Source organism: Carcharodon carcharias, chromosome 10 (assembly GCF_017639515.1).
Source record: "Carcharodon carcharias isolate sCarCar2 chromosome 10, sCarCar2.pri, whole genome shotgun sequence".
In the NCBI taxonomy this organism is placed as follows: Eukaryota; Metazoa; Chordata; class Chondrichthyes; order Lamniformes; family Lamnidae; genus Carcharodon; species Carcharodon carcharias.
In genome coordinates this window covers 110848326-110871127 of record NC_054476.1, presented here as the reverse complement: position 1 = coordinate 110871127, position 22802 = coordinate 110848326, and the positions used below count along the sequence as shown (strand labels likewise).

At 39.9% G+C, this 22802-nt stretch overlaps 1 protein-coding gene across 3 annotated transcripts in view; it reads left to right on the top strand.

Annotated features, from left to right (window-relative positions):
* nup88 (nucleoporin 88) overlaps window positions 1-22802 on the top strand; it is a 46031-nt gene that overhangs the window by 1608 nt on the left and 21621 nt on the right. For all 3 annotated transcript variants that reach the window (XM_041196981.1, XM_041196980.1, XM_041196982.1), the window contains exons 2-13: window positions 804-973; window positions 2271-2396; window positions 3044-3130; window positions 5571-5735; window positions 10505-10691; window positions 12047-12197; window positions 13598-13696; window positions 14345-14435; window positions 17139-17243; window positions 18560-18712; window positions 20076-20201; window positions 21256-21321. In XM_041196981.1, the coding sequence (XP_041052915.1) occupies window positions 804-973; window positions 2271-2396; window positions 3044-3130; window positions 5571-5735; window positions 10505-10691; window positions 12047-12197; window positions 13598-13696; window positions 14345-14435; window positions 17139-17243; window positions 18560-18712; window positions 20076-20201; window positions 21256-21321 (1526 nt within the window). The remainder of the gene's footprint in view (window positions 1-803; window positions 974-2270; window positions 2397-3043; window positions 3131-5570; window positions 5736-10504; window positions 10692-12046; window positions 12198-13597; window positions 13697-14344; window positions 14436-17138; window positions 17244-18559; window positions 18713-20075; window positions 20202-21255; window positions 21322-22802) is intronic.

The following is a 22802-nucleotide window of genomic DNA, read 5'->3' as shown; positions in this document are numbered from 1 at the left end:
ATGTAGTGGGAGTGGGGCATTTGGTCAGGGGGAGGAAATTATAGTTAGGGGATGGTGAAGGGAGAGCCATATATCATCAGGGGATGAGGAAGAGAGAGCCAGAAAGGTCAGGGAATGGAGAGCCATATATGGTCGGGGGATAGGGAATGGAGAGCCATATATGGTCGGCGGCTAGGAAATGGAGAGCCATTTTTGGTCAGGAGGGTTGGGTAATGGGAGAACCATATATGGTCGGGGGATAGGGAATGGAGATCCATATATGGTCGGGCGTGGGGATGGTGCGGGGCCGGGATATATGGAGGGGTCAGAGGGTTGTCTTCACTGGCTGTCTGAATGAGCATTATGGCTTACAGCCATTCTCTTGCTTTTCCCCCATAACCCTTGCACTTTGTTTCCATTCAAACAATCATCTAAAGCCGTCTTGAATGCCTCGATTAACTAGCCATTTGATTACGGTGGCTCTAAGAGCAGATCAGAGGCTAGGCATCTTCCGGTGAGTAACTCACCACCTGACTTCCCAAAATCCTGTCTGCCATCTACAAGACGCAAGTCAGGAGTGTTATGGAATACTCTCCATTTGCCTGGATGAGTGCAGCTCGCACAACACTCGAAGCTCAAGCCATATTCCCAACACTAAAACATAATCTAGGCTAAAAGTCAATCGTGATGCTGGTGAAATATGCAGCAACAACCATTTTGCTTCAAAGTTGTTTCTTGATTTCCTTAAGACATTTCCAAGTGATGTACATGAATAAATAGGTTACACATCATAAGTTTTTATTGTTTCTCTTGTTCACCTGCAGACATTACTGTGTATAAACGCACCTTTGTTTGAAGTTAATGAAGTTCTGCTTAGCTCAACACAGCATCATGTGCTACTGATTGGAACTAAAGGCATGATGGTGTTGGAGTTGCCCCAGCGATGGGGCAAGAGGTCTGAGTTTGAAGGTGGAAAAGACAGGATTAATTGTCGGTGAGTATTTTTATAATTCCTTTTTCATTGTATTTTTTTGCTTTTTTTGAACATGTGAAATCACTTTAGATGAAGGCATGACTTGCCATGAGCATGATGGTCCACGATGGAAAATAATTGACTGAAGAATTTTGTGATCTGCTGAAGTTAATGAGGAATGGAGAGAGTGTCAAAAACACAACTTGTGAGCTAGCATTAGCTTTATTATTTAGCAGTTCTTTTTTGCAGTTTACTCAGTTCACTGCAGGGCACAAAAGTCGCTGAATAAAATTTATCAAGACAGACCTCTTTCTGTGATTGCATTGCAAAAAATACATTGGTGCTTTTATTGATGGTGATTCCAATGTGTTGAAAAAAAAGTTAAATGTTGGCAACACTCAGCAATCAGCCACCATCTGTCAGGAGGGAAAAAAAGAGTTAACGTTTCAGGTTGATGATCTTTGTCATATTTTCTGACATATGTCATTGACCTGAAACATTATAACTCTTTCTCTCTCCACTAATGCTGCTTGATCTGCTGTGTTTCCAGCATCCACAATACTTTGCTTTTGTAACAATGTAATGAAACAGTCCTTCTGATCTTTAGCTTCTATCCAAACTCAATTATTCTCTCTTCTCCCTTTTGGTTTTCATTTATATAATTTATCTGTTGAGTTCTCATGAATGATGTAAGTTTTATGTCAACAAATTTGCATATCTTGTATATTTTACCTAGATGTGCCACACCGCTGTTACTTATATAATTGAAAAAGAATCACTTGTATGGTTAATTGCAAAGTCCAAAATGATTTTACCAGGTGTGACCAGAATCTCATTTTTCCCCAGTAAACTCTGCTATGTATCACTCAAGTGAACTGTCTCTAAGTGTTTTTTTTAGAAACACATCAGCTCATAAATATGCTTTGTTTAGATTGTACTTTTTAAAATTAAATTTTAAGTCTTGCTTAATCAAATGGTTGCAATAATTAGAAGCTGGTCATGCTACCTTTATCAAATCTGCTTGATGAACTATCAAGTTTGGTGACAATCCCAACTATATCAGCAAGCTAAAATATTTTTGAGTTGAAAGGGTTGCAATATCCTGCTCAAGCTTCTGTTTGTAGCTTTCTTTGAACAAAGATCATTTATTGACTGCTTGAAATTCTTTCCAATCTCTTTGTGGGTTCAGTTCACTGGGTTGAGTGATGAACATTTCTCATTAAAACTTTTAAGATATTTATATTTTGTTTAATTATAATTTCGTACAAAAAACAAAATATTGTGGGCACTAAACTGCTTTTTGTTTTTGAAATTACAGAACTGTTCCTATAGCAGAAAGGTTCTTTACTAGTTCGACATCGCTGACATTGAAGCATGCTGCTTGGTACCCTAGTGAAACTGAGGAACCACATGTTGTCATGTTAACATCTGATAATTCTATAAGGTAATGCACTGCATCAGTCTAATTGCTCAATTAAACTGCTTGATCTGAAAGTTGCAATGCTTCATACTGATGCTCTCTAACTTGGTTATTCCTGCATTGAATCACAGAGTCACCTGTCTGTACATCAGATTCAGGAAACCTAAGCTAACATAACATAAAGCCTTTAAAACCGGTTCCTTTCCATCTTTTGGGAAATAAATATTTGTTAAGCAGATCTACACTACTCGCCCCTTCCTCACACGCAGTATGAAATTTCATTCGAACCTTTGGATGTACCAAGTAGACTGTTTTTGATGAAAGTTCGTGGCTGTTCATTCAGTTTATTCTCCAGTCCCTTGGCTAGTGGGCAAGGGCCCACAGCCTAAAACTGCTTTGATTTTTCATTTTGGCGTGGGAAATGGAAAAATATGTCACTGCTGCAGTACAAGGTGCTGTTGTGCGCTCGGGACAACGTGTTATTGGAACAGATCTACATTGAACCATGCTGTAATGATCTGGAAGCATTTCATGTTAACAGAGAATCTCTGAAATAGAAACTGTTTTGTTGCTCAATTGTCACATCCTTGCCCATGAGGAGGCAAAATAATGCAGCCAAAGTAGATATTTATTTGTTCTCCAACCATAACTAATTAAGTCTCTCACCATAGGTTCTATGATTTAAAGCAACCACAGGCTCCAGTGAAGACATTCAGCCTTACTCAGTGTGAAGACGAAAATATTGTACCAGCCACACGGTAATGACATTCATCATTTCAATTGTTCTGCGGACATAATTTTTACTGTCTAATTTTTAAAATATAAGAATTGTAAACTAAAATGAAAAATATTTACTGTCTGGCCAGTTTGTAATCTCCATCTGTTCACCCCTCCCTGCCAGGATCCAAATTACTAAATTATTATTGTTTATTCTAGTCTTGTGACTGTGTTCCTGAAGAGTTATCTTAACTTTGTATTTTCAGCAGAGACAGTTAACTATTGTATAATGAAAGAACCTGTATTTCTACAGCTCCCCTGTCCTGAGGATGACCCAAAGCACTTTATAGCCAGTGAAGTACTTTATAACAGTGATTGGACTTGTATTGTAGGCAAATGCAGTAGTCAATTGGAACGCAGCAAGGTCTACACAAACATTCATGAGATGAATGAGTCATTAATTTGCATTGTTTGAAGGATAAATATTGCCCAGGGCACTAGGAAAATTCCCCTATTATCTGAATAGTGTTATGAGATCCTTTATGTTCAATGAAACAGGCAGGACCTACCTTTATATGAAAGTGAGCACCACTGACAATGCAGCACTGTTTCATTGCTGCACTGAAATGTCAATTCTGATGAAAGGCCATTGACCTGAAATGTTAACTGTTTCTCTCTCCACATATGCTGCTAAACTTTGATTATTTCTAGAATTTTCTGTCCTTTATTACTGAATGGTCAGTCTAGGTTAAGTCCTGAAGCAAGACTGCTAAGCATGGCTTTTGATCAAAGGCAAAAGTGCTGCCATTGAGCTTGTCTGAACCAATATATTATTTAAATTTCTCAACTGCAGAGAAGCTAATATTTTGAGTTTATTTTTTTCTTTGAGTTCTCTAACCAAAGGCCCATGTCCAAAATGCATAATATCTTAAACTACTGCTGACCAGTGGAAACCTCCCATACATATCCACTGGTGTTCTCCTTTACCCTTTCCTGTTCTGGTGAGGAAGTTTTTTTTTAAGCTTTTCCTAAGTATACCTCTCAGAATTTCATGGTCTTTGCCTCCCTTCTAGGACTCAAATATCTTTTTTATAATGTGATTCCCAGAATACACATTCCACTACATCTGTCGTATTGCCAAGCCAATGTCTTAAATAAATTCATGGCACTTCGATAGTTTGTGCTTCATATTTTGAACCCAGATTCAGCCATGTCTTTATAACAGGCTTTTCTATCTGTGCTTGCACCATTTAAAGGTCAATATCTCTGCATGTTTGTTTTTTCTTTGTCTCCTAATAAATCTTATGTAAAGTTGTAAGGATTTCTGAGGGTACTGGAATAAAATGTGATTGTTTTCATGTAGTTCATTAAAGGTCTATTAAGATTGGATATACTGTTTACAGGTGAAGCGTGTGGCTTTTTATTTGTCTACATATTTGACAAAGCAGTATAGAAATGCATGAGCTTTTTCTACCTGACTTCAGTAGGTGGGATGGGAGCAGAATGGTCCACAAATGAAAAGGGTGTAGCTTGTTTTTTGGATTGTATGCTTTCTAGTTACAGTGGGAAAAGAATAGTATTTTTCTGGGTCAGATAAGTTGTCTGGCCCATTTACTGACTAAAAGTTGTGGTTAGGTTTCAAACTGCATTCTCGCACTTGAGCCCAGAATCTAGGTCAACACTTCAGTGTCGTATTGAGACACTGCTGCAGATATCTTTGCTTGCATAACAGTGTGGTGCACTTCAAAATAACTCATGAGTAGTGTATTAGGGCATCTAGAATAACAGCAGCATAGAAGGGTCTAAAACTTCTAATCATTCGTGAGATGTGAGTGTTTCTGGCATTTATTGCCCATCCCTACAACTGAATAGCATGCTAGGTCACTTGATCGTTGGTTCTTAATTTCTCTCTGGTGTGGGATTGGAGTCAAACATAAACGGGGTTAGGACGACAGGTTTCCTTCCCTAAGGCACATTAATGATCTAGTTTGGTTTTTGCAGCAATGTGACAGCTTCAAATTGATGAAGTTTTTATTTCCTGATTTTAAAAATAAACAATGCAAATTCTCAAACTGCTAAGGTGGGATTTGATCTTGAGTTTTCATGATTATTAGTCCACGCTTTTGGATTACTTGTCTGGTAACAGAATGTTACTGTACCTGGGGTTTGTGCTGCAGTGTTTTTTTTTTAAATCATTTATCTGGGCTAGTTCCTTTCTGAATTTTATTGTAGCTGGCTGTTTTTCCACTTGAGCCCTTTCTCATCTGACTGTTTCTTCAACTTTTATTTTGAACCTAATCATGTTCTGATCGCTGTTTTTCTAGATGTTCACCAGCTCTTGGATCATTTCCTTTATACATTTCATTTTTTATGCTAGAACTGCTGCATTCTTTGGATCAAAACATGATAACATATATTTATAAATTTAGAAAAGGGGTGCAGTTTCTTTGTACACTAATATTCCTAATTGTTCCACTGTAGATCATATACAGCATCACTGGGTGAGATTGCAGTTGCATTTGATTTTGGCCCTTTGACATATGCTCCTGGGCGTCGTTCCAAAGAAGAGGTTCAGATCTATCCGCTTTACATCCTGTATGAAAATGGCGAGACCTTCTTGATATACTGCAACCTTACTCACGCCAGGTAACCAATCTGTAAAGGTTTGCCGCTGAGCATGGCCCTGGATATAAGTGGGACGGAATTGATGAGTTGGGGGGGGCGGATTGCAGTAGAGATGAGCTTCAGAAATATGATGTTTAATGATCTCAGGTAAATAACTCCAATCTATTATTGATTCATATTTCTAGCTCTCTTTTATTACATCACATGACCATCCAGACAAAGGGACCTTTTTGGTTTACATTATAATGTGCTTTTGATGTGAATGAATGTTCAGTAGTTAGTTCTAAATCTTTACTGTAACAGGTAGAACTGGAGCTGCCAGGACAAAATGGGGGATTGCTATGATAATGGGATCTGCTGAAAGTTAATGAACTAGCAATTTATCCTAAATGATTTACTTATTCTTCTAGATTTTTCCAACATTACAGACTCTGCTGCTAGGGACTGAATTATGTGATGTTGGGAGGGAAGAAATTTTTGATGCACAGAAAGCATGAGCTGGCTTCCTGGGAGAGTCAAAGTTTCAACAGTTCCACCTGTCAACCCTGAGCTCATGAAGAGATCAGAGGTCAAGACCTTAACTTTCTGTCCAGTGGGTCAACCAAAGAACAATATAATGCCCTCTGGGTCAGTTGGGAGTGACAGGTAAAGGCTTAGGCTAGTCAGGCTTGGAGCAAGCTTTGGTCTAAAGTAGAAATGGGGCTAAACAAAAACAGATGTTACTTGCAATCTACTCAGAACCATGTGGCATTGGTTTGTTATTTTCTTGATTGTGAAGAGGATTTGACATTAACTTAGTGAGAATTTGTATTACATTTCCACCACTCACTGACTGTAATACAAAGTAGCTTCATGGCACTCAAGAAAGGAGGTAGACAGGAAGCAGGTAACAAGGGGCCAGTTAGCCTAACATCTGTCATTGGGAAAATGCTAGAACCCATTATTAAGGAGGTAGGAGCAGGATGTTTAGAAAATCATATTATCAGGCAGGATCAACATGATTTTGTGAAAGGGAAATTGTGTTTGACAAATTTATTTGAGTGCTTTGAGGATGTAACAAGCAGGGTGGATAAATGGGAGCCAGTAGATGTTGTATATTTGAATTTCCAAAAGGCACTTGATAGGGTGCTACATAAAAGGTAGAGCTTATAAGCTAAGAGCTCATGGTTTTGGGGGTGATATGTTAGCATGGATAGAGAATTGGCTAACAAACAGGAAACAGAATCAGGGTAAATGGGTCATTTTCAGGTTGGCAAACTATAACTAGTGGAATGTAATAGGGATCAGTGCTGGCGCTTCAACTATTTGCAATCTATTGTCATGCCCAGTAAAGGCATGTCATATTCATTACATAGGGACTGAGCTCATATGGAAGCATAGAACATTGGCCTATTCCTGCTGCTAAGAGTCCTTTCAGCCCTTCCAACCTGCTCGGCCATTCAACATGATCATGGCTGATCAGGTTGTGGTCTCATGTCCATTTACCTGTCTGCCCGATCCCCACCTACCGATAACCCTTGGCATCCTTGTCTATCAAAAATCTGTCTCAGTCTTGAATAAATTTAATGACTCAGCTTCCACTGCTTTCTGGGGAAGAGAATCCCACATACTAACAACCCTCTGTTATGACCACAGCCAATGTTAATTGCTACACAAAGCAAATCCCAGAGAGAAACTTGCCTTTTTAATTCTGAAAATGAGAAGACAACATACTGATCTCAGCAGCAAGAGGTCCAGTAACACTTCTGGGATTTTTAAAAATTAAAAGTAAGAGTTTTATTAACAAGAATAATAGTTGCACAATTAAGGTTAGTCTTGCAGCACTTTGCCCCAATAAGACATTCTACTTGGTCAGACCCACTTCCAGACAACAACACTCCCTTATAGATGTTTAACTATAAAAATCCACTAATATTACCCAAGGCAAACTGCTGTAGCATTAATAAAGGTATATTACCTGACCTGTAACTCTCTTCCACTCTGCTGTGGATACCCAGACGTCAGAATAAAAGTGCTTTTTGCAGCCCAGGACTTTTCTGGCTGATTCAAACCTGTACCTTCTCCCAGCCCAGAGTCTCAGCTCCAGCTCAACAGCTTAGCTCCAGCTGCAGCCACCGCAGCTCAAACAGCACCTTTAAGCACTCCACGGTAACTCTAAAATACCTTTTTCCCCTTTGATCTCATGTTCCATTGTTTTCATACCTCTAACATACAAACTTTTTGTGGTGCTTCTGGAACAATCTTTTATTTGTTTTAAATGGACATTGAACAGTTAAGATGACTGCCAAGGGGTCAGGTCACCTTTGCTTTCTCAACACGGACTGTTGAGCTTCCGAAAGGTTCCAAATTGAATAACCAAGATGGGGGTTTCTCCCAGAGTGGACAGACCATACTGACTGTTATTTGTGGAATTCACACCTGCCATTGTTGAAGTTTACTCAAAACACAGTCAATGGACTCCAAGACTCTGTCTCCAGTTTTGTAATTCAGTATAAGAAAGCTGACGAGACCAGTTATCCACAGATTAAGTGTGAAAGATCATTGTGTGTCAATGGCCTTTCAGCTTTAAGCCATTCTGGGTGGACAATTGCCATTGACCATGTCCCCGAAACCGGCTTCTGAAACTGAGACCTGGGCAGACTGTGGAAGAACACCAACAACAGCTGCAGAAAAGGGTGTCATATTTGCCTATAAAACTGTCAGTCATCGGCCAGTCTGGAAACCAGCTTCTGAAACTAGCTGCAAGGCATCAGGCAGCCATAGTACTTGACCTGTTCTAGTTTCAAAGTTCACCTAAGAAGCAACCTCCTAGGTATTCCACTACAAGAAACCTCGCAAAGTGCTGTGAGCCCTGCACTTTACAAGACCCTCACTTCAACTTTAAATCATTGAACCCATTCGGGAAACCACAGGTTTGCCATCTGGGAGACTGGAGATAGTAAATGAGAGACTGAATTAACTGTAATCTGTAAAAGCACGCTGCCTTTATCTGTATCTAGTCTTTGTGTATGTGTGTGTGCGATGTTGCATTAATTTGGGGTAAGTGTGTAAGAATAAATAACCTTTACTTTTAGACTCTCAAGCTTGTTGTTGAACCTTTTAATCGGAATACACATTCCAAGGGTAAGAAAAGATACACCCCTTTCCATATAGAAGTTACTGATTAACTGCAGTAAAAGAGCAAATATGTTTTGTCAATAATACTATATTAATGACTTGGATGAAGCGATCAAGTGTACCCCAAAACTAGTGCCAGTAACTTATTCCTCCCACTAATCTTTGAGCCATGCATTTAACTCCTTGACTTTATTTACCCTATGTCAGTTTGCCCGAAGGCATTTGATAAAGTGCCACATCAAAGGTTATTGCTGAAAATAAAAGCTCATGGCATAGGGGGTAACGTATTGATATGGATAGATGGCTGGCTAACAAGAAACCGAGAATAGGCAAAAATAGGTCTTTTCAGGTCGGCAAGATGTAATGAGTGGTATGCCACAGGATTCAGTGCTGGGACCTTAACTGTTTACAATTTATATAAATGACTTGGATGAAGGGATGTATGGGATGCTTGCCAAATTTGCTAATGACACAAAGATAGGTAGGAAAATAAGTTGTGAAGAGGACATGTGGCTACACAAATATATAGATAGATTAGGAAAGTGGGCACAGATCTGACAAATGGAGTATATTGTGGGAAAATGGAAATTGTCCATTTTGGCAGGAAGAATAAAAGAGAAGCTAATTATCTAAATAATGAGAGATTGCAGAGCTCTGAGGTACAAAGGGATCTGGGTGTCCTAGTGCATGAATCACAAAAGGTTAGTATGCAGGTACAGCAAATAATTAGGAAAGCTAATAGAATGTTATCATTTATTGCGAGGGGAATTGAATATAAAAGTAAGGCGATTGTTCAGTTGTACAGGGCACTAGTGAGACCAGATTTGGAGTACCATATGCAGGAATGGTCACCTTATCTAAGGAAGGATGCAAATGTGTTGGAAGCCGTTCAGAAAAGGTTTACTGGATTAATACCTGGAATGGTTGGGCTGCATTATGGGTTGGACAGACTAGGCTTATATCCGCTGGAGTTTAGAAAGTAAGAGGCAATTTGACTGAAACATGTCAAGACCCCTCAGGATCTTATAAGGTGGATGTGGAGAGGATGTTTTCTCTTGTGGAACAATCTAGAACTAGGGGTCATTGTTTAAAAGGGATCGCCCATTTAAAACAGATGAGGTGAAAATTTTCTGAGGGTCGTGAGTCTTTGGAACTCTCTGAAAAGGTGGTGGAAGCAGAGTCTTTGAATATTTTTAAGGCAGTGGTGGATAGATTCTTGGTAAGCAAGGGGCTGATAGGTTATTGGCGCAGGTGGGATGCAGATTTCAGGTTACTATCAGGTCAGCCATGATCTTATTAAATGGTGGAGCCGACTTGAGGGGCCTACTAATTGTTCGCATGTTCGTAACACCCCTACCCACCACCCAGATCATGCTGATGTTTGTCTAGAAATTAGTGAAAGTGAGCTCTGGAGAGTAAGGGTCCACTTGCAATTGTAACCAAGAATGCCTGAAATAAGACCAGAATTTGTGACATTATTAGTCCTGTAACTTTGTAATTCATTGGAGGAGATAAAATTCTCTACTTGCTAATACTTGTGACGTTCATGCCTTGGGTATCTTTTACACTTGTAACAGAGCTGCTTTGACTCTCTAAAGCTCAGGTGAGAATAAAGGTATCCTTGTTGGTATGACAAAATATGACATTAGCTTTACTCCAATCTTCTCTCCTAGCACTGGCCTTATTGGAAAGTTACTGGGTCCTCTGCCAATGCACCCAGCCGCTGAGGATAATTACGGCTATGATGCTTGTGCAATACTGTGCCTTCCCTGTACCCCCAACATTCTGGTTATTGCTACACAATCTGGGATGCTATACCACTGTGTAGTTCTTGAAGGAGATGAAGAGGAGGATCAGATGGTAAGATAATATATGGGATTTGTGATTAATCTTGATCTTGCTAGTATATTTCTGTAGTGTCTTTCTCCTCCCTGTCTCTGCCCCCTTGTGCCCCCACCCATAAAAATTGGCTTCACCCTCCATCCACCTGTCTGCCTATCGTATGGTGAGATAGTAGAGTTGCTAATGCTATCATGTCCTCAGTCCATTGTATTCAATGTGTAGTGCCCAAACAGTCTCTCTCATTCTATTTTGTGAGGCAGAAGACAAAATTATTAAAACAAATGCCCATAGATAAAACAGCAAGAGCAAACAATAGTATAATGTGGTAAGATAATGAGTGCAAACAATCATTGTGTTGCTATGAAGACAAATTTGAAGAATGGGCATTAAATGTACATAAGTGTTGGTCCAGTTTGGTAGGTGGAATAAAGAGGTTGCATACTTCTTGGAAAATAAGAGTCTAAATGACCTAGAGGAACAAACGGTTTGGGGATACAAATAGGCAAATCACTAAAACGAGTGCCATAGGTAAAGGCAAACTAAGCACTCTGGGGTTTATTTGTAGAGAGAATTGGAAAGTGGAGAAGTTATGCTAAACTTGTATAGAATCTTTGTTAGCCCATCCTGGAGTGTTGTATGCAGTTTTGGTCTCCATGTTATAAAACAAAGGATATAGAGGCAGTGGCGAGGGTACAGAAAGATTCACAAGGGTCATATAAGAACTGAAAGAAGGACTGAACGTGCAGGATCTCTTCTCTCTCAAACAGCTGAGGAGCAGCCCGATTAAGACCCTTGAGGACCTTGGGGGAAAAAATGTTTCCACTTGTGGAGAAGATCAAAATTAGAAGCCATAAATATAATTTAGTCACTAATAAACCCAGTAGGGGATTCAGAAAAACTTCTCTGCTTAGAGGGTGTCAAGAATATGAAATGTGCTACCACAAGGAGTAGTTGAGACAAGTAACATGGAAGCATTGAAGAGGAAGCTAGATAGAAACAGAAAGGAATAGAAGGATATAGTGATTGGATTAGATTTTGAAAGGAGGAAGAAAATTCATGTGGAGCATAAACTCTGACATAGACCAATTAGCTGAATGGCCTGTTTCTGTGTTGTAAGTTGTTTAACTATGGAGAATACCACAGCATCCGAAATATTTTCAGACTCAAGGTTTTATGGAATATGTTAAATGGCTGCCACAGTTTAGTTATGGCTACAGTGTGAAGATATTTACCATGGCTGATCTGATTTAAAAAGTGTACTCATTGTATAATTTTAGTCTATGCTACTAAACTGATTTGAATTATGTTGTCCTTATGTGGACATTATTAATTGTTAGGAAGCTGAAGGTTTACTCTCTTCATGTTAACTCTAGGCTAATGAATCTTGGGACCTGAGGTGTGAGTCGCTTCCTTCTCTGTATGTGTTTGAATGTGTGGAACTGGAGTTGAGCCTGAAGCTGGCAACAGGGGATGACTATGAGCAGTTGCAATCAGATTTCTCCTGCCCAATTGCATTACATAAAGGTATGGTGTAAATTATTTTGTGTAATCCTACATATATAAATTTATATAGATAAACAATACCTGACAGCAAATGTAATTGCTTTGGTGATGTATGCAATTAAGCTCCTAATCCTGTTAGAACCATAGAAAAGTTACAGCACAGAAGTAGGCCATTCGGTCCATCTTGTCCATGCCAGCTTGAGGACACCCAGGTGCCCTTTCTAATCCTACCTTCCTACACCCAGCCCATAGCCCTGCAGCTTACAGCACTTAAGGTGCAGTTCCAGGTACTTTTTAAAATAGTTCAGAGTTTCTGCCTCTACCACCAACTTGGGCAGCGAATTCCAGACGCCCACTATCCTCTGTGTAAAAAGTTCTTCCTCGTCCCCTTCTGCCACTTATCTTGAATCTATGTCCCCTGGTTCTAGAATTCTCCACCATGGGAAACAATTTTATCCTGTCCACTCTATTTCCCTCAATTTTGTACACCTCAATCAAGTCACCTCTCAGCCTTCTTTGTTCTAAGGAAAATAACCCCAACCTATCCAATATCTCCTCGTAGCTACATTTTTCTAACCCTGACAACATTCTTGTAAACGTCCTCTGCACTCTCTCCAGAGCTATTACATTCTTCCTATAATATGGTGACCAGAAATGCACACAATGCTCCAGTTGTGGCCTCACCAGTGTTTTATACAATTCCAACATTATATCCTTACTTTGCTATTCTATACCTCTGCCAGTGAAGGAGAGCATTCCATATGCCTTCTTTACAACATTGTCTACTTGAACTGCTGCCTTCAGGGATCTGTGTACTTGTACGCCAAGATCTCTCACTTCATCTACCCCTCTTAGTATATTCCCATTTATTGTGCAATCCCTGTAACTGTTTGACCTCCCTAAATGTATGACCTCACACTTCTCTATGTTAAAATCTATCTGCCACTTTACCGCCCACTCCACCAACCCATCTATATTGTTTTGGAGATTATAGCTATCCTCTACACTATCCACTACTCAGCCAATCTTTGTGTGATCTGCAAATCCCAATCGTGCCCCCCACGTTCACGTCCAAATCGTTAATATATAACACAAGCATCAAGGGTCCCAACACCGAGCCCTGTGGAGCACCACGTGAGACAACTTTCCATTCGCAAGGGCATCCATTGACCTGTTACAAAGGCCTGTTTCCTGTTACAAAGCCAACCTTTTATCCAGTTTGCCACATTACCCTGAATCCCATGGGCTTTTACTGTTCCATTATTTTAACCAAGTAAATGCTGTGTTTGTATGAGAGGCTGATACAAATGAGCTGTTTTTGTCAGATGTCTATCATGATTTAGACCTGTGCCAAGGCTGTTCAGTAGATCCACAATGAGGAATAGTAGCTGCCTTACATTTATCTAATGTTCTCATTCTAGATCCATTATGTCCAACACGATATCATTGTATACACCTAGCTGGTGTACACAGCATTGGGCTGACATGGGTCAACGAACTTGAACAATTCTTCAGCACAGGTAGGTCTATAGTCTTCCTTAATGTGAAAGAGAGAGAAAATACTCAGAACTCGGGAAGGAAGTGAGCTTTCAAATCGAGGATAAAGCAGGCACATGGGTCACTACTACTGCTTAGTGCACTCAGTTGTCTAGATGGCTAAAGTGTAGTGCAGAATGACACCAGCGGCATGGGTTCATATACCTGTACTGGCTGTGGTAATTCTTGGAGATCCATCTCATTGCCTTGTCCTATGCTCAGTGTGGAATGGTGCCCCTCAAGCTGTCTAACCAATTGTTCACACAGATGAAGAGAACTGCCTATGGCCCTTCATGGACTGTAGCTGACCATGACCATGCACTGCAACTTTGCAGTGGCAGGATTTCAATTAGATCAGGTACAATGAGATTGTACCCAAGTGACCTACAAGTGAGAGACTGTTCAGCTCACCAGCTGTGTCAACACAAAAGAGTTCCAAACACTCTGCAGTATTACTGAAAGGCAACAGTGTACCATAATCAAGAGTTTAGATTTGGCTGGGTGATCATTTTCATGGGTGATTATTTGCCAGCATTTGATATTATCTTTTTAAGAAGGGCTTTAAGGAATTTAAAAACTTGTATAGCCCCTTCCTGAGGAAAGTGGCTTACCATTTGCTTTTGTGCCTGTAGATGATGAAGATAAAAATGCGCTGCAGGAGTTGGCAGCAGAGCAGAAATGCTTAGTGGAACATGTCCTGTGCACCAAGCCACTGCCGTGCAGGTACCATTTTCCTATCTTCCCCAATGCTGAATAGCTGAAAAATACACTGGCTTTATGTTACTTTCTTAGGTTTTGACATAGTTTTTTGTGTTGTTTACCTATTGCAAACCGTTACGAACAGGTTAGTTTCTCTCTGCCTCAATGCTCTCCTTTGGCAAGGGTGCCATGGAGTGGTGCAGGAACTTTGTCTCAATACTAATTCCTAGGGAGTATGCATCTCAGACAAGCTCACTATTCATGTGGGCAAGTGGATTTAAGGGATTTGGATATAGACCTGCAGTCAATCACCCTGTGTTAGACTTTTGATCTGGACTTCTCAACCCTCATATTTTTATCCTGCAGTTTTAATGGTTTAACAACTCCCTCTCATTTTTGTTGGTTCTATTTGCAATTCTTGGGGGTTTTGGGTTAGTTATATAAAATTGAGGGTTGTCTTACTGAAGTTAATCAAAATGATGCCTTTCCTAGCGTAACCAGACACAGGTACAAAGTTTCAGGTCGATGGCCTTTCGTCAGAATTGACAAACTGAATCAGTTCTGAGGGTCATTTACCTGAAATGTTAGCTCTTGCTTCTCACTCTTGCTGGGTATTTCCATCATTCTCTGTTTTCAAGTCAGGTTTCTACATCTATAGTACCTTCCTCTTGCTCCAGAAGCAGAGATGGCTGACCGTGCAACATTTTGCAAATCGAACCTATACCAAGCAAACTATGCAATTAACAGTTTTGCTTAATTTCATCCCTCGTTCCTCCTACAGTTCAGTAATATGGCAGTTAAAAAGGCTACCCTTTTTTTTACCTAATGTATAAGCATTTCATTATCATCTCCTATCCCTGTGAACCCTTTGACAATATTCATCTTTTTTAAAAATAAGATAAAACAAGTTCTATGTTAAGTTGCAACCATGTGAATTCGGACCCAAGAAGGTGTGGACCCACAGAGCAAAACTGCCTCTGCAGTGGTGAGTGCTCTAGTATAGTTGGGATAGGGTAAAGTGACTTTATTCTGTTTCAAACCACATCATATGTGACTTGTGTGTGCTTGATGCTGATACTAGATATGGAATGTGCTCTATTCCCACTGCTAGTTTACTAATCCTAACGAGTACAAAATTTACTGAAGTAAAAACTTAAATGAAATAAATTTCATAAATAATAGACCCATCAGCCAAGCAGGCAATGCATATCCAATTTAAATTCAAACGTGAGAACTTACAAAAGATACAATAATGTCAATCTGTAGAATAGTGTGAATTTCATACTAACTGATGTATCAGTCAGTAACAATGAGTAAGAATAAAAGCATTAATATTCCTTAAGCAGTCTTCTTCATATTTAATAGTTAGAGTTAACCTCTCAAAGTTAGCACCAACAATTATGAAAGGAGATTAAACAGTACAGAAGTAGATGACAGGTAGCAAACTGGATTAAAAATTGATAAAGGAGACAACAGAGTTGGAACTAACAGCAATTTTTCAGTAATTGTAAATAGACTCCACAGGGTTCCGTTATATATGTCAATGATTTGGAATAAAGCTAGATTTGATTGGATATCTAAATTTACTGATAACATAAGAAGTATAGTTAACCCTTTAGAAAATGAAAGGAAACTGGAAATTGATATTAATATAGAGAAAGGGCGAAAAGGTGAGAGCTGAATTTCTATCTCAGTAAGTACGAAGTGATTTTTTTTTAAATCACCACATAACAACAGTAGTTATATTCTGAATGGAAGGAGGGTTGGTGCTGCGAGCAGAAGGATTTGAGGGGACAGGTTCACAGGATGTTAAAGTCAGCACCATTGGTTTTATATCACCTTCAAAAATACGATTTAAATTTTGCCTGGAGGGCATACAATCTAAAATCCACGTTGGTAATGTGCCTTTTCGAAGCCTTAAAGTCTCATTTAGAGTACTGTGTGCAACAGGGTGGTTGATCAACTGAAACTTTTCAAGGTTTTCAGAGAGCCAGCATGGATTTGTAAAGGGGCAGGACATATCTAATTAATCTGATTCTTTTTCTGAAGTGACTAAAGTAGAGGACAGGAGAATATTTGTGCTTGCTATTTATGTGAATTTCCAAAAGTCATTGAGAAAAGTTCCTCATAAGAGACTGTTAGCTAAAGTTAAAGCTCATAGAATTGAAAGCAAATTATTAACTCTAAATGCAAGAGATTTAGAATAAGACAGGGAATCTCTTTCATACAGAGTTGAGACAGTGAAGTTCAATTTCAGGGTTAGTTGTTGAGACGGAAACAATGTCAGCATTCAAGATTAGATTGGACAGGTTAAAAAGTTATGGGAATAGGGTGCGGAAAAATGATTGGGGCTATGTGCCCGTGTGGAGGATGATAACTGATGGATTGGCTAATTTTGTAAATTTTCTGTATTTCTCCTGCCTCTGCAAAAGGTTCCTGAAATAACCTTGCCATTACTTTGACAACAGGATTGTGAAGTACTGTGTGTGAAGTTACAATTTTAGCAAAAACAAATGGACCTGATCATTTTACAAATTAATTTATAAGCTAGCAAAATCAATGCAATCCTTTATTACAAAGTAATCAATTATGCGAGAAGGTATCCAAGAATTCTGGCTTATCTTAAAGCCAGTCACACTATTTTTTCTTGTCACATTTGTTTGGTAAGAAATGTGGCAGCAACATAGCTTTCATCAGCTTTCCTGTGTATTTTTACAATCTTTGCAGCCCACCTGCACCAATCAAAGGATTCTGGATTGTTTCAGACCTCTCTCTAGGAGCTGCAATGCTTTGTATTACAGATACATTTGAATGTATTATAAGACAATTGCTGTAAGTATTTTTCTTGTATAAACTGATCAATTGAGAAAACTCTCTTTTAACACACACTGCCTGGGAAAGTGAGCATCTGATTTGTTACAAATTGTACTGTTAGACCAAAAACTTATGGACCAATAGCATTCTAGACCAGGGAGGTCCCAGGTTTCCTCTCTAGCCTCTAAGTTGCCGAACCTAGTTGGGGGCGTTTTATATCATCGGACAGAATTCCTACTCCGAATTGCTATCCTATTCTCCATTTAGAAAGTTTTGTGCATGAATTTTGGATGAAAATAGATACCCAGCTGACAGTCCGGGTTCTCTCTAAAAGATGGGTTCTTTGGACACGGTATCAGAGGCTAGCTGGTGCTTGCCGAACTGTACCTCAGCATGAATGACCAACTTCTTGGGGATGTGGCAAAGCGGAGAACATTAAAGTCGGAAGAATCTGCAAAGGAATATAAGTGGGTTGAATGGTCAAAAATTTTGGCAGATGGAGCATAATGTAGGAAAATGTGAGGTTATCCATTTTGATATGAACAGAGGAGCAAAATATTACTTAAAGTGTGGCTGTAGAATGCTGTGATACTTGGGGGATGTGGCTGTCCTCATAAATGAAACACAAAAAGCTAGCTTGCAGCTACAGCAAGTAATTAGGAAGGCAAATGAAATGTTGGCCTTTACTACAAAGGGGGTGGAATGTAAAAGTAGCGGAGTCTTGTTCAATTGTAAGGGCATTAGTGAGACCCAACCTAGAGTACTGCGTGCAGTTTTGGTCTCCTTATTTAAGGAGGGATATACTTGTATTAGAGGCAGCTCAGAGAATGTTCACTAGGTTGATTCCTGGGATAAAGGGATTATCTTATATGTAAGGATGAGTAGGTTGGACCTATACTTATCATTGCTTTATAGAGTAGATCCTGAGAGGATGTTTCCCCTTGTGGGAAAATCTAGAATGAGAGGGCATCATTTCAGAATAAGGCTTCTCCCATTTAAGATGGGGATGAGAAGAGGTCGTTAATTCTTTACCCCAGAGAGTTAAGGAAGCTGTGTCACGGAACATATTCAATGCTTAGAGACAATGGAGGGTTATGAGAAATAGACAGGAAAGTGGAGTTGAATCCATGACCTGATCAGATCAGTTGTGATCTCTTCGATTGGCGGAGCAGGCTCAAATGGCCATATGTCTTACTCCTATTTCTCATGTTATGAAATAATGCTATTGAATAATGTTCGCCTGACATTGGTCTGATACTTTCAACTGTTGAAACAGCTTGAATACCGGATGACTTGATTGTGTTGTAATAGATTTGTCAACCATATGTTTGCAGGACCACTACACGGCCAGTATCGCCACCGCTATTGTGTTCCAACCCAGACACTGGCTGTGTGGCATCTCCACTGAGAAACTTTGCAAGCAATTCCTTCGAACAACACATTAGGAACATTTTACGTCGTAATACAACCAATCCATTGCTTCTGAGGTATTGTTTTAACCCATAGACGTGTGGCATGTTTCCATACAAATTATTTCATAGTATGCAAGTAGGTTTCCACTCTCTCCTCAGTCTGAATCAATGAAATGGAGACAAAATGGCATAACAGCACATTGTGCTACTAAAACCATACAGTACAGAATGATGGCAAGTTCACTTGTTGACCTGTACTGAATTAGCTGATCCTAGTAGGGGCATTGCAGTTGCCTTCCAACTCTCTGTTCTGTAAATCCTGAAGTATGTGAATGTTGGTTAGAGCAGGATTGGGTAAAGCTGTGATGCATTGCTTGGGCTCATGCAAAGATTGGTCATTTTAGTGAATTATTCACAAGCTGTTGGCATTCACGAAATTGCTGCACTGAGTCAGCACTTTTAGAAGTGGAGCAGTGGAAAAAAATCAACAGAAAATGGTGTTTTTAACCTGCTATGGAGAAACTGCTACAATGGTTAATGCATTCTGTTCTCCCCCACAAGTCCCCCAGATTACTGAGATGTGGGTATCACTAATGAGGCTGCCATTTATTGCCTAACCCTAGTTTTCCTGAGAACGTGCTGATGTGACTGACAGACTGGCTTCTGGGTCACATTAGAAGTTGCTGTGAGACTGGAATCTCATGTAGACCAGGCTGGATAAGGATGATAGCTTTCCTTCCCTATAGGACATTAGCGAACTGAATTCAAATTCTTAGATTCTCTAGATTACTAGTTCAGTAACATAACCACCACACTACCATACCCATAGGGTGAGATGGCACATTAATGTTAAAGTTTCCCCCACTATTTCCTGGTAGATACATGAAGGCCAAGTTTTAATCAGGCCTGGAAGATGGAGCTCCATTCAACCAGGCGACTAATGTTTGTGATATGCTAGTAATGCATATCATGTTAATTCGTGTCTACCTTAGTCAATAATCATATTGACATGATACATCTAAGAAGCCATTTTGTGTGATACTTTGTGTGGCTTTTCTCTTGCACCCTGTCCTATGTAACTGAACTTGCTTAGGTTGACAACATTAGTTGTTTTTTTGCTCTTGGCTAGGCTAACATTTATTGCCCATCCATAATTGCCCTACAGATGGTGGTGGTGAGCCACCCTGAATCATTGCAGTCCATGTGGTGTAGGTGCATCCACGGTGATGTTAAGGGAATTCCAGGATTTTGACCTGGTGATACAGCTCCAAGTCAGAATGGTGTCTGATTTGGAGGGGAAATTGCAGATGGTGGTGTTCCCATGCATCAGTTTCCTTTGTTCTTGTGGGTGGTAGAGGTCACGGGTTTGGAAGTTGCTGTTGGCAAGTTGCCAAGTAGCTGGAACTCTTTAGTGATGGAGTTTCATTCTTCATTTCAGGGCTTCTGATGCCATGGAAGCTCCACCACCACAGGAATGCCTGCAGCTCTTAAGTCGAGCCACCCAGGTATTCAGAGAAGAGTACATCCTCAAGCAGGCTCTCGCAAGAGAAGAGATCTTACGCAGGTAAAATAGCCACTTTCTGGTTGATTTAAAATAGCAAATTGCGTTTATATGGAGCTCTTAACCTCGTAAAATGCCGCAAGGCATATCATGTAAGTGTAATCAAAAAAATTTGTTACTGAGTTACATAAGATATTAGAACCAGTGAGGTAGATTTTAAAGAGCACCTTAAAAGAGAGGAATGGTAGAGAGAGGGAGAGGTTAGAATACACAGATAGGGGGGGCTGAAATCTTGGAGGGATTTGAAAACAGGACAAGATTTTAAAATTAAGATGTTGCCTGATGGCAGCCAATGTAGGCCAGTGAACACAGGTGATGGGTAAACGGGTGAGTTAGGACAAGAGCAGCAGAGTTTGGAATGAGCTTCAGATTATGTTGGGTGGAAGATGAGAGGCTGGCCAGGAGAACATTGGAATAGTCAAGGGCATGGATGAGAGTTTCAGCAGCAGGTTTGAGTCAGGCAACATTATGGACTGTGTATTAAATTTAAATTAGATAAAAAGTGAGGATAAGGAAGAAACAGCTAACCCTGTTTCTTTCAACCCTTAAAAGGGTGTTCCTTAATTGTGCTTTCAAACAAAATTGCAGTTTTTAAACAGAGTCTGGAAATGCCACCACCTTGCTGCTATTTTGCGCACGTGGTACTGGATTTACCACCTTTTTCATTTATTCTAATTAGTATAATAGACAAAACATTTGCCGCCTAGAAATCTACTCTTCTTTGTCAGGCCTTCAAACTTCGGTGAGGAGAACCTGAGATTCAGTTGCCCAGATCATTCTCTAATATGAGGTTCAGAACCAGCCCTTCCTTGAGTTTGCTGTGTACTGGCTTTAAAAAAAAGTTTTCTGCATGCATTTTAAGAATTCTGCTCACTCTATGCCTTTCACACTAATTCTATCCCAGTTAATATTGGCATAGTTGAAACCCTCCACTAGCACTGCCCTACTGTGGCTTAACTGTTGCTATAATTACCACTATACACCAATGTTGTAGTAATATTGAATTAACTATCACCAAGGTTTGATAGTAAAAGGAGAAGTCTATTCCTTGTTCCAGGGTGAAGCTTCTGGATAGTCAGAAGAAGAAACAACAGCAGGATCTTATGCAGTGCATCAAGGACAAGTAAGTACGTGCTGCCCATTAAATGGCTACACATGAAGACATGTGAGTAATGGGAAACACAGTGACACTGCTGCTGTGATGGCTCACTTGATTTAACACCATGAGCTGTTGTTTCATTCATTTTCCTTGGCAACTGAAATTATCCTACCCCTCCACAGGATCTCTCCCATCTCTGGAAAATGGTAGAGCATTGCAACTTCATACTTTAGTTTTAGGTTTGTTGAAGTAATTTATTTTACAAAAGAAGCTTAGTAAATAATGAACAGTAGAAATTCTTCTACTTCGTGTTACAATCCCCATGGAGACAGATAACTTCTTAACCAGAAAGAAACCCCAGCGACATAAGGGAAAGAAAATGCCTGGACAAGATTTCGCTTTTTGGACATTTCACTAACCAAGCAACTAAAATCAGCATAATTCCAACAGGTGATGAATATTTCAAACAGGCAAATTTCACTTTAAACAAATACATCAAAAATACATCTCATGTAGTTAAAGCACTTGCAGTATTTGCTGCACTAATGTGGCACCATAGGGAGCCTCAGTCTTTCCAACTCTGCCTCCACTGTGTAGGATTTCTCACTTCCCACTCAATCATTTCAGCCCTTGAGTCGCATTCATTAGCAGCCGCATTTCATCCGAAGTCCCTGAATATGGTTACCACTGACGTGGCACGGGTGCAGAAACCCTCTCTCACTTGGGTCACAACAGTCCTAATGGCACAGAATCTCTGGAGATTCCCTCGACCCAGTCCTTTAAACAGTCTGGTGGGCTCTGGCAATACTGAAACAGCAGCAATGGGTCTTGCCCAATCCAGAATCTGTTGCCTTCAGTTCTCAGCTCCTTCCAGCTGTATAACACAATCTCTGCTCTTGGAGGACCTTCGACACTAGGACCTGTTCGAAGACGGCCAAACACAGAACTTGCACTCGGAGAGAACCTTGCTTATTTCCTCATTACACAAATTCTCTGTGTTCTGAACTACCAAACAGAGAACACAGGCTGACCCAACCCCACTGCAATTTCTTCACCCGTTGCTCCTTAGCTGTTCATCCTTGTGGGCTTGGGTCATGTGGGCATTTGTTGGAACCTAATGATGGCAAAATGAAGAAACAGATAAACCCTCTTTCAGATCACTCCCCGGTTCTCCCTGGTTTCAGAAAAAGAAAATACCATGCTTTTCCCAAAGCACATGAGTCATCACATTCTCAATTTAAAAATTAGAAGTTGTAATTTCAATCTAAGCTATTCCTCATAGAATTCTTATATTGCTTTTGTGATCATCTTTAACTGTGGAAGAGGACTAGTTTATTTTGTCTTCCTGTGGAGAATTCAGGCTGCTAACACAGCTTGCTCCACTCTCTTTGGTAACCCTTTTTCATACCCTTCAAATTTAGATGTCAAGACTTGGTAGCTTTATCATTGCTGTGAATCATAAAGTAATTTGCACAGATAACAGCCAGTTACATCTATTTTAAGCT